The sequence below is a fragment of the Podarcis tiliguerta genome (genome assembly GCF_965153285.1).
Source record: "Podarcis tiliguerta genome assembly, chromosome: Z".
Taxonomy (NCBI): domain Eukaryota; kingdom Metazoa; phylum Chordata; class Lepidosauria; order Squamata; family Lacertidae; genus Podarcis; species Podarcis tiliguerta.
The window spans coordinates 18,990,526-19,002,416 of NC_139553.1; the positions used below are offsets into that span (position 1 = coordinate 18,990,526).

At 52.3% G+C, this 11,891-nt stretch overlaps 1 protein-coding gene across 9 annotated transcripts; it reads right to left on the reverse strand.

Moving 5' to 3' along the window:
* Nucleotides 1-286: 286 nt before the first annotated feature.
* On the reverse strand, nucleotides 287-11,667 carry LOC310669626 (mitochondrial fission factor-like). 9 transcript variants are annotated; one of them, XM_083424041.1, is made up of 8 exons: nucleotides 10,638-11,378; nucleotides 7,775-10,263; nucleotides 6,500-6,776; nucleotides 5,561-5,730; nucleotides 4,480-4,565; nucleotides 3,960-4,121; nucleotides 1,907-1,985; nucleotides 287-1,193 (listed from the first exon to the last, which is right to left on the reverse strand). In XM_083424041.1, exons 3-8 carry the CDS (start codon nucleotides 6,696-6,698, stop codon nucleotides 1,062-1,064), a joined length of 828 nt encoding a protein of 275 aa, XP_083280167.1. In that variant the 5' UTR covers nucleotides 6,699-6,776; nucleotides 7,775-10,263; nucleotides 10,638-11,378; the 3' UTR covers nucleotides 287-1,061. The 9 variants fall into 9 exon arrangements, with proteins under 9 accessions (XP_083280167.1, XP_083280166.1, XP_083280163.1 ...); XM_083424040.1 differs by lacking the exon at nucleotides 7,775-10,263 and having other exon boundaries at nucleotides 6,500-6,773; nucleotides 11,363-11,667; XM_083424037.1 differs by lacking the exon at nucleotides 7,775-10,263 and having other exon boundaries at nucleotides 6,500-6,766; nucleotides 11,359-11,643.
* Nucleotides 11,668-11,891: the final 224 nt, after the last annotated feature.

Consider the following 11,891-nt stretch of genomic DNA (forward strand, 5'->3'; position numbering starts at 1 on the left):
TTTGCAGCTTGCTTTTCTCTCAGGTTATTTCATGCTCTGTTAATTATTTTGGCCACTGTCTCACTCCAAACTTTGAATCATTTTGCAAGGTTGCAGAGCTGCCCAATTTCCTTGCCAAGCATGCCCTGCTGTAACTTGTGGAGAGCTGGGAGGCTGAGGCATTTGTCTCTCCCTCTGATGCCAATGACTGTGGGCACAATAGGAGCCCAGAGAAGAAACAGACCTTCTTCCGACACCAACCCTCCTTTTCATCACTCTCACACACACAGAGAGACAGAGGCAGATGCTCTTTGCCATAACTTTTATTCGAATTTTAGGACACCCAAACTGTTACATACAGGCCCACTGGCCAGGAAACCATCAGAGCACTAAGGAGAACTTGGCATGCGCTGAAGGACCCTGAGAAGCCTTGGAGAAACCCTGGGGTTGTGACCTTCCCAGGGACTGTTTGGCTCAGTCCTACTCCTGTACTTCTATCAGAAGCTGGCCACAAATACTGCCCACTGCTTTAAGTCTATTTTACTATAGGATCTGAGGTCCTGAGACTTTCCAGTGATCTCTTCCTACCCTTCTTGTTCCCATCAACCCTCCTGCAGGTGAGAACCTGATCCTTCTCCTTCACTCCCCAACCCTGCCTTAATGGTAACTAGCATTAAGAAGCACACCAACCCACACTTACCCCGAAGCCATCATCTTAAGGCAACTCAACATCCCTTGTGAAATCCCATCATCATAACTGCAGCTAGAGCTGCCTTGGACCCCTCCCTAAATAAAGTATATCACATCATGCCTGGATGAATCACACATATGAAGCCATATTCAAAAGAAAGGTGAGTCCCAACTAAGGAGTAGCTGCCCTCTGGAGGACCCCCAGCCCTGCCCAGTTTCTGGCCTTCCTCCTTCTGCACACACAAGGCACATCCCCTCCAGCCCATTTCCCTTTTGGCTGCAACCCCAAACAAGGAAGCCCTAGGACACCTAGGCAAGTGCTCAGTGAAAACTAACAAGCACAAGGCTGACTGCTGGCAGCAAGTCTTGCTGCTTGGAGCAGGGTGGCTTCCTCATCTTTTGTGCCAAAGCCACATGTTGATAAGGCAGGAAGAGGCCAGCACGGAGTAGAACAGCAGCTCCTTCTGGTGCCAGCCCATACGCTGCTTCTCCAGGCGCTGGAGCCGCCCTGCGATCTTCATCAGCTGCAGCCCGGAGAAAAAAAGTGCAACAGAGAGGAGGTCAGCCTCGGGTTGCTATGCGAAACAGAGGCCATTGAGGGAAAAGCTTTGCTGGGGAATGACGCAGTAAGAGGGAAAAGCCTCGCCAGAGGGAAGGGCAGCAATGCTCAAAGCCCATCCACCGGAACAAGAGGGCAAGCACAATCCCATGCAGGGGGACAAGACAAATATGTCACTTTCTGTGCTTCCCCTCCCTCCCTCCCTCCCCACCCGTCCACTACCTGCTGATGGACCAGATTGCTGATGGGGGCACCAGGCCGAGAACATGCAATAGCCTTGTTAAAATGCCTGCACTGGCTGCCCACCTAGAACTGAACCAGGCTCAAGGTGCTGTGTGCCTGAACCCTTCCATTCTAGCCCATCATTGGCAGGAGCGTCATTGCTCATTCTCTGAGTTGGTGAGGCTCTTTTGGCAACAGAGAAAAACTGAGCTGTTACTGTCTTTGGCCCAATCCTGTGAAACACCCTGCCACTTTTAAATGCCTGCTGAAAATGTCTCTATTCTGTCAAGCTTGTGCAGGCAGTTAAGAAGGCATCTTCCAACAGCATCTGATTTCCGATTCTAAGTCTAATAGAGTGTCATGTATAATTGCTGTAAATGGCCCTGGTATTTTTTTTTAATAAAAAAACAACAAATAGCAGCATATAAATATTTTCACAAATAAATAAACCATCACCTGCTTCTTCATTGCCAGAGCCTCTGTGGTGCCGAAGTCCTCCGGAGAGCTCTCTGAGGCCACACTTTTCTGCAGGGAACTAAAAGGTGGGAGGAGAAAACAAGAGCTTGAGAGAAAATATGGGGACAGCTGATGAGGTGCAGCTGCATAAGAGGTTTTGAAGGGGTGAGAGAGACATGGTGAGTCCCCAAAGCTAGGCCAGCCCAAGACATTTTGTTCAGGTGAGATGGCACCACCCCATGCCACACTGTAGGTACAGAAGATGCACAAGCTGGAGCTGAATTTGGCTTAAACATTGCTGGAGTGACAGGCTCCACCACCACACCTGAGAGCAGCAAGAGAAGCCGAGGAGGTGCAAAGCAGGTCACACAGACAGCACACTTAGCTCTCCCCTCCGACACCACCTCCCTGTTTCCTTGCTGACCACTGCCAGTCGGTGCCAGTTCTGACCGATGCAGTAGTGTGGCCACGTGACACCCGCTGGCCACTTCTCTGCCTACTCATGAGAAGAGCCCTGCTGGGTCAAGTCAAAGGGGACCCACCTAGTCCAGCCTCCTCTCAGTGGCCTGCGGTTTGCAGCAGCTGGCATCTGGAAGCACCACTGCCTCTGACCATGGAGGCTGAGACATCAAATAGAGATCTCCTCTGGTTAAGTGTCTCCATGAGTTTTGAAGCTTTGCTGGTTCTAATGGAGAGGAAGCCTCCCCCTGTAGCATAGGAAGGTTCTCTGGATTGATTGATTGATTGATTGATTGATTGATTCCAAGTCAGGCCAGGCCAACAAGAAGCAGCATCACTGCTGGCATCCAGATTGCCAGGGCTGCTGCCTACAACCTGCCTTCCGAGCTCACTGCTTCATTTTGCCTAGGGCACAAAGGCTGTCAAGGCCAGAAGGCAGAACAACCACTCTCTGGTTTCCTCAGGCTTCCTTCCTTCTCCTCCTGTACCTGCACAAGTGTGCCAGTGGCAGACCTTGGGGTCTCAAATCTCAGATGACCTGTGCAACGCCAGAATTTGGCGCTCCCTACCGCCTCTCGCCTTCCATCCTATGTTATAGTTGTGGTGCCCCTGTGGCCCCCACCCCCAGGCTCTGCACCCAGTATGACTGAACCAGTTGGTTATATCGTTACTCATCTCCTTGACATCTGATGGGAGGGTGCTCCACAGGGTGGGTGCCACTACTAAGGAGGTCCTATGCATATAAATAATAAAATTATTTATTACCACTTATTTATCTTGCCTAAGCCCCCACCTTCTCCACGAGGGCCTAAGTTTTTAACGTTCTGTGTTTTTTAGTGTTTTGGTGTTTTGCTGGAAGCTGCCCAGAGTAGCTAGGGCAACCCAGTCAGATGGGTGGCATATAAATAATAAAATTATAACACTGATTGTGTGGGCCCAGAGATAACCCACAGGTAGCCCGTCAGGTAGGGGGACCTCTTTAAGAAACAAGGAACAAGATCCACCTATCCACCCATTGTACAAATAGTGCGCAAGAAGCTCCCAAATTTATCACCAAAGCTTTTCCGAACTGCCCAACTGATTCATCTTCATGATTTCAACTGGGGTTCACTCGTGAGGTCAGGTCCAAGAAGCCAAAGGGAGAGGGGGGGGACATTTCCAGGCCTGAAGGGGGGAAATTCCATGACCGTCGTTCTGGCTCTCCCCACAGGTGAAATAATACAACATAGAAGCCCCCCAAAGCATGAAAATGTGCAGCATACACATGGGTTGCAGCCCCCCCTCACCTTTTGGTGGAGTTTTGGGGTCCTACCTTGGGTCTGAAGGCAAAGTTCTACCCACAAAACTCTTACAATCCCCAGGACAATGGTCTCTTCCTCACCACCTCCAGTAATGGAGCTAGAGCTGGCCATGCAGATATGGAACCCAGGAAAGCAGAGCATAGAACATACCACCAGGGCAAGAAAGAGAGGCCCAGCCAGCTGGAAGCACCCACTCCCAACCAGAAGTGCAGCTGGTGTACCATACAACCCTCCTGCTTCACACACATCCCAGCCATCTGCATGCTGCCCTGAGCAAAGCCAGAGAGAATCACCTGCATTGGGCTTGGCCAGGCTTGCAAAACAGCTGGAACATCTGGTGCCCTAGGAACCACAGCACCTGAAGAACATTCTGCAGGGAGAAGATCCTGCCCTCCAAAGGGAATGGAGGAAGCTGGGGGGTGGAGGAGGCAGGGGGCGGTGCACTTGGCTTCTGCCTGCAGGGGCACAGGGAGACAACCAGAGTGGTCACTTCCTCTGGCACCAGAAGGGAACTTCCTGGCCTCCAGAGCAGCCACAACCTGCACCTCGGTCAGAAAAGGCTCTGCGGGCACCTGCTTTGCCTTGGCACAGCTACCCCAGAAGATGCCACCACCTCCCCTGAACATGCCAGGAGCCCTTGGCATGTCTGGGGAGAGAGGCAGGCTCCCACCTGGCAGCCTGGGAGGATGGATGAGCAAGGGAGGGTGGCTGCAAGTGCCCCTAAAGCCCAACACCCCACCCCTGCCTGCCCCACAAGGGCAGCAGGACACTCAAGAAGGACCTGGCCAAAGCCACTCCGCAGCTTTCCCTTACCAGTCTTGCCTCTTGTCGAGAGTTCCCATGCCCCGGTGAGGATTCTTCGCCAGCGCCCTCTCCTTTCTGGCCCTGCTTTGATGTGCCTGGGTGAGGGGGCAAGAGGCAAAGCTCCAGCTGGGGGGCTAAAGGCAGGACCCCTTTTCTCCAAAAATGGTTGCCCTTAGGCAACGCGGACCACAGGCAGTCACTCCAGGTGCACTTGGAGCCCAGTAGGACAGAGCAGCCTGGCAGGGCACACTATTCCCTAGTGCTGCCACAAAAGGCAACACCGCTGGTCACCATCCCTAAGGAGTGTCTCTTTGGGTGGGGCACCATGTCACACCAGCCGGCACTGCCAAAGGGTCTGTGCGGCATACACACAATATAAATCCACACACTAGGGTCTACCACCACTGCTTACTCCACTTTGCAACCCCACCTACCCCTTTGCCCTCCCCTCCTAACCAATCCCCCCTCCTGTCTCCCCACAGCTTTCCCTGAGCTCCACTTCCTTTTAAAGGAGGGGGAAGCGGCTCCACAGAGCACCTTGCTAAATCTCTGCATGAAGTGCCTCCCCCCGAATTAAAACCTGTTGCAGGTGCCCCCCGTTAAAAAGCTTACCTGGCCCTGCCTGTTGTTCCCCACAGTGCAGTTGCATGAAGTGAGATTCTCTCCTCAGGGACCCACCTATGCAGGGGTTGGGAACCCCCACCCCATGGGCCAATCTTGGCTTTACAGGGTTTCAAATATGGCCCAAGTGGACATTCCCCATGAGTCATGCCCACCTGCCTTGCACCTGACATCATATATAAGGCGAGGTGAGGGGCAGAGAGAGATGCGGCCATCAAGCAACAAATGAGAGCCTCAACGTGGGAGAGCTGATGGGCTGAGGAGCCAAAGTCTGCTGGCTGGCTGCACATGGTTCTTTGAAGTCCCAACTATGGGACTTGGAAGCACCTGGTGCTATTGTGACTTCGGGTGGTTGACAGGTGGCCCATGAGACTAGATCCTGACAACTCCACCCCATGGCTCCTTGGGGACCTTCCTGCATCCCTCCCAAAACTGTGGCTATTGCCTCAACCTGTCCTGAGCACAGTACCAGCCGTTTGCGCCTTGGGGATCCAGGTCCAGAGATGAAGGTGAGGAAGGGTTGCTCTCCGTAAATGGCTGGCTGGATGGTTGGCTCCAGCAGAGGCTCCTCAAGAATCGGGGGCTGGTGCGACAGCTGGCTAAGGAAGTGAGGCTGGACAGCAGCATTCGTTGTCATTTCTACAGTGGAAGGAAGAGATGAGAGAGGGATGGGGAAGGACCTCCATCTGCCCTGCAAGGCAGCTGATGGCAGGCTGTCCACATAGCCCCACAGATGGAATACCACTCTGTACAATCTCCCTGCAGAGACCAAAAAGGGCTTTTATCCAGAATCTGGTGCTGGTCCCCACCACCTTGCTCCATACACCTGAGGTTTTCTTGACAGATGCAGGAATACAGGCAGGCATTTTGATACTGATGGGATTTTGTGGGTTGTGCTGTGAAAAGCTTGCCTCTGTAGACAGCACGATTCCCACAATCACCCCCTTGTCTGCATGGACCCAGGGACATCTTCACCTTTGAGCTTCAGCACCAAGTGCTTTTGCCTTCAGACCTTACCCTACACCAGAGGGGTGGCGTTTTCAGCCCAGGGGGCATGTTCTCTTCCAGGAGTGGGTTGGCCAAAGGGTGTGTGGGACCACACACACACACACACACACACACCACTCTCCATCCAGGCAAGCAAGAAGACTTATCATCTTAGTTCAAAGGCACCTTCCAACCAGGAGGGATGCAGAGAAGGGCAGGCAGGAGTTGTGGCCTGGGGAGGGGTGTGGCCTGCAGAGACTGTCCCCTAAGGGCCAGGTAAAGCTTTGGTGCATTCAGTTCCCGGAGTCTGGGGTTCCCCATCCCTGCTCTATACAATACCCCAGTGCACAGATGCTGCACAGAAGGATTCTATCTCATCCACTATCTCACTCCCTAGTGTACAGCAGGCACTTCTCCCTACCTGCCACAAGGATCCTGTCAGGGATGTGCATCTGGTAGGATGGGGGGCTGTCCTTCGGGGTCGCCCCCTGCAGGTCTCCTGCACTAGGGTCCTCTGCCACCTTCAGCCGGCTGGGGACCTGCATCCTTTTGTTGATGGCTTCGGTGAAGCCCAGGTCGCAGGAAGCCTTCTCCAGCTGCATGCTCCAAATGGGCCACATCTGTTCTCTCTTCCTTAGCCCCAGGGGTCAAGGCGGTGGGGGGCAGTTAAACTTATGGAGCACGACACCTCCTTCCTGCTAAAAAATTAAAAGGGGAAACCAAGATTAATCCCTTCAGAAGGACTGGGTGTGCCTATGCATTGGGCAGGGAATCTCACTGACCACATACCTCCTGCTCCTCCAGGAAAAAAAAAAAGCCTATTCAGCGACTACCTTTAAGTGCTCTCAAAGAGATGCTCTCCAGGCTTTACATATGCCTTGAGGGGCTGCTCCTCTCCCTAAAATGGATGTTCGACATGGATGTGAATCCACAGATGGCATATTCTGCCCATGGCTATCGTGGCTCTTGCAGAGAAGAGAGAGAGAGAGAAAATGGAGGGGGAAGGAAGTTGCATATCCTCCTTCTATGGTCTGAGTCTCTGCCTCTCCTCAATACAGCTCTGTGGTTGCATACCTCTAAACTTACTAGCTAGCAGCATGCCTTGTTGGATTTGACTGCAATCTTCCACAAGCAATGCATACCCATGACATTGGAGCTGCAGCTCTGAATTTATTGCATTTAGAACCCGCTTTTCCTCCAAAGAGCTCAAGGTGACATATGTAGTTCCAACTCCTCTGCCCCTTCCATTTTATGCTCACAACAACCTTGTAAGGTGGGTCACTGGTCCCAATGTCACCCAATGAAGTTCATATAGCCAAGTGCGGTTTGAACTCTGGTCTCTTCCATGTTCTAGACCAAACACTCTAACCGTTACATCACCGCTCTCCTTTATCAATCAAGCTTCACATGGTTTGGTCCCAGCCTTTGCTCAGACGTCTTGGGCCCCAACTTCCATCAGCCAGCATGGCCAATGGTTGGAGAGAACAACAGCGGTCGCTGGACACTAGGTTGTTCCTGATCTTTAAGAAAATCAGAAAAGCCCTGTGGCTGCATCAGGCTGAAGGGACCCCCTATTTAGCTCAGCATCCTGTTCTGACAGTGGCCAGTCAGATGCTGCTTATTTCATTATGGCCCCTTCTCTCAAAGGCTGGAGCAGGTGACCAGTGCATCCACCTCCCCCCCCCCCCTTGCTCACCTTGCTCTCTCGGACCCTTTGCTCCGGGTGCTTTGGATGGTCAGGCCTGAGGTTTTAGGAAGGGTTTTTTTCCCCCTTCCAGGAACTTCACTAGAAGCTTTGTTTATGCACTGCTTTTAATAATGCAAACAACCACAAGGCTTGACATGTTAAACAGAGTAAGCTTCAGGGTCAGTTGTGCAGACTGGCAGAAATACTCGTCCAAAATACATTTGCTTGGTAAATAAAAATAAAGAAACTTTAAACCCACAGCTTTGTTCTTTTTATGGGTGCACTGAGAAGGAAGTAGCTCCAAGGCTTTTTCCATCAGAGAGGATGAGACACAAAAATTCAGGTCAGAAGCCTCCACCAGCCTCCTAAAAGCTAGCATCTCCGCTGGAGCCCCTGTGGGGCCTCAGCACCACCACCAATAAGCCCTCCACCCAAGGGCTCCTGCAGCACCCACTTCTCCTAACCCAGCCTCAGCGTGAATGATGCTCGTTCATTCAGCCTGAAACCCCTTCAAGGCTTCTGCTGAGGATATTAGCAGCTCAGGCTGGGCTGCCCTTATGGGCCCTGCGCTCAACGCTTGAGCAAGCTCCCCCTGAATTGTCTACCCTTGTCATATGGAGGGAGCCCAGAAAGAGAAACTCCCCTACAAAAGGGAGCAAGAAATAAGATGAATAATACAGCCCAAGGCTTTTGTACAGATGCAAAAGGAAGCAAGCAAGTACACATAAGGAAAGAGCTCTTCTGGCCCCCTCTGGTGGGCTGATGGGAGATTGCAACAGGTGGGAGATACTCTAAGCAGGGTGTGGGGCCAGAGACAGATTTAGGGGATTCCAACTGGTGCAGTCCCATTGGGCGTGGAGCCCTGGGTGCGCTGCTGCAATGATGTACAATGGAGACCCCAAGGTCCTCCATTGGGGGGGGTAGGCTAGTCAAATTAATAGTGGATAAAGCTGCCTATGAACCGCCCTGAGACCTGCGGGAATAGGACAGTATATTAAACAAACAAACAAACAACTCTCTTCAGCATCAGAGGCAGGATGCTGGGGGACTGCAGCAGGAGAGGGCTACAAATGTCAATCAGGCTTTCTGCAGACTGAGGTTTGCCACAATCCAGTCGTTTTCCCAGGAAAAGCAGTGGGGCAAACAGAAAACTGCTTGGACCCATGCTTTCTAGGCACTAGACAAGCGGAAGTGTGGCTAAACAATAATACTACATCCTCCAACAAAGGTCTATTGATGTTTGTTTTTAATTATTTTGCTTTTAGTTTGCTTTCAACTTACCATACGTTTTTACTATAAACCAGTGTGATACATTTTTGAGACAATGGCATGTAAATATTCTTTATAAATAAATAAGAATCCAACTACCAGGCTCTTGTGCTGTTCAACAACAGCAATAAGGTTTGAGAGCAATAAAGAGAGTATGAAGATCACCTGGCTCTTCTGGTGAGGGCTACCAACCCACAGGCCTCTATTATACCTCTATTCATCTCAGTGAAGGCAAATGCAGGTGTGGGCTTGTTCCTTCCTGCATCAAGGGCACAGCCTCTTCCAAGCCTTGGGTCACCTTACTGGCAGAGAAAAGCTGGTGAACCTGTGGCAAAGGGCTGACTTGGAGCAACAGACAGTCTTTCTCTGCCCTCAGGAGTTCACAATACAACTCTTTGCCAAGGCACAAGGGAACCTAGATATCAATCAACCCAACAAGGTAAGGCATGCAAGCAAAGCAATTTCTCCAATGTCTGCCAAAAACAAGAGGACATAAGAAGAGCCTGGATATAAGTGGATCAGGCCAAAGGGAGCCCAGCTAGTCCAGCCTCCTGTTCATATCCTGTTCATCTAACCTGATGCCCCAGTGGGAAGTCTTCTACAAGCAGGACTCTGAGTGCAACAGCAGCACTCTCCCTACCTGTGGCTTCTAGCAACTGGCTTTCAGAAGCGTCCCTACCTCTGACCATGGTTCAAGAAGAGGATGTCCTTTTGAGCATCCTCAAATTCCTATGGCTGCTGGCCTATGTGGCTTTTCCAGGAGTTGTGCAATCTCTACAGACTAGCCCCCCCCCCCCCCCTGAGCCACACCCAAGTACAGGCTGGTGGAGAAAAGCAGCAAAGACTGGAGCCCCCAGGGGAGGGGAGAGCAGGGAGGCAGGGAGGGATTGCTGCTGGCACAAATCTAAGCGGGCCCCACTGGCTGGGATGCAGAGTCCGTATGTTTTGCTTTAGAGAGATGGGATCACAACAAGCTATAACAGAACACAATTTGTTTCTGTCTCCAAAAACTGGTTCTGAATCTCAGTTGCTGGGAACTACAAATTGAGTTGCTGAGTTGCTGAAAACTCAAATTCCGCTTGTGAACTTCCCATAATGGGCATCTGGTTGGGCACTGGCCCACTAGCCCCTATGAGAACAGGATGCTGTGCCACTGATGTGCCACTGATCCAACAGGGTCTAATGGAAGACTCTTATGCTCTTATGGAACCTCCAGGTTTAGAGGGAGTCTATATGGATTTTTAAGTTCATAGGAGGGACACGGGTAGCGCTGTGGGTTAAACCACAGAGCCTAGGACTTGCCAATCAGAAGGTCGGTAGTTTGAATCCCCACGACGGGGTGAGCGCCCGTTGCTCAGTCCCTGCTCCTGCCAACCTAGCAGTTCGAAAGCACATCAAAGTGCAAGTAGATAAATAGGTACCACTCTGATGGGAAGGTAAACGGCGTTTCCGTGCGTTGCTCTGGTTCGCCAGAAGCGGCTTAGTCATGCTGGCCACATGACCCAGAAGCTGTACGTCGGCTCCCTCAGCCAATAAAGCGAAATGAGCACTGCAACCCCAGAGTTGGTCACGACTGAACCTAATGGACTGAACCTAACCTTACCTTTACCTTTAAGTTCATAGGGGCCTTTGACTATTGTGAGAATAGGATCCTGGACTAGAGATGGGTCCCTTTTTGCCTTATCCCACAGATGCTCTCCTAATGTTCTTCTGTTGTGTCCTGAGAAAGACTTCTGGGCTTGGCTGTTTCCTTGCCAGCAGGGGAAAGAGGCTTTGCCGATGTGCTGAAACAACTTCGCAGCACAAAAAGCCAGGAAAGCTTTTACAAAAAGAGGGGGAGAGAGATGCAGAGATAACTAAATCCACCACCACCACCTCCAACCAGAATGAACCTGAGACGTGATGAGGAACACGCAGGAAGCCCATCCAGGTGCGCCAGCGTTCTTCGCGCTCGAGGTAACTCAAAGAAACTTCCGTAGCTAGGAGCAGTCTACCGGAAGCAGTAGGGAAGGTCCACTGGCCCACTAGCCCCACCCCCACCCCGGGTTTGAACCAGAGGAGACCTTCAGAAGTTTCGTTCGACAACGCTCGGCCGCTCCAGGGGAGCTCGCAAAGCTAAAGGCTCCTCGCGAGCAACGCCTCGGCAGCGAGCGGCAGCACTCAGCACATGCTCAGAGGCGCCTCCCACCTCGATATTTGCCTCGGCCTCCCGCCAGAGGGCGAGAGCAGATGCCGGAGGGGCTTGGCCTGCTTGCTGCTTCCCTCTCTTCTCTTTTTTCTTTCTTTATCTTTTCCCCCTTTTCTTAACGGGACGTTTTTTTGACGCACCTGCTGCTGCTGCTGCTGCTGCCACCGCGGCCAAGCATCCGTCGCCCGTGACGTCGCCCCGCGCCGCGATTGGCTGGGCGCTTACCCGTGCCCCCTGCTCCAGCAGGCTGGCCTGGGCCGGCCGAGCCCGAAATAGCCATGCCCGGGCCGGGTCACTGCAGGCCAAGCGAGCCGCGCGCTCAGAGCCAAGCAACACAACAGGGAGGACGTCTGCAGGCAGTCAGTCCACAGGCGAGGTTTCTCTCCCCGTTGCTGGGGGAGCTGCTTCACCTGTTGATTTCTGCCTGCCGAGCCACAATAGGCTCCGCCCACCACGAGGCAGGGCTGAGCCGAGCCGCCGTGGGATATTGAAACCTGGCAGAGAATTGGCATTCACGTGCATCTGTTCCCTAATAGCCCTTGTTACTCTAAAAGGAGCCACGGGGGAGCTCCTCCTGCTAAGATCCGCCGCTGCTTCGGGCGGGAGTAGAGAGGCATTCTAGCTATACTGTACTCAGGCGCAATATTGTCTCTCGAATATTCACTGGCA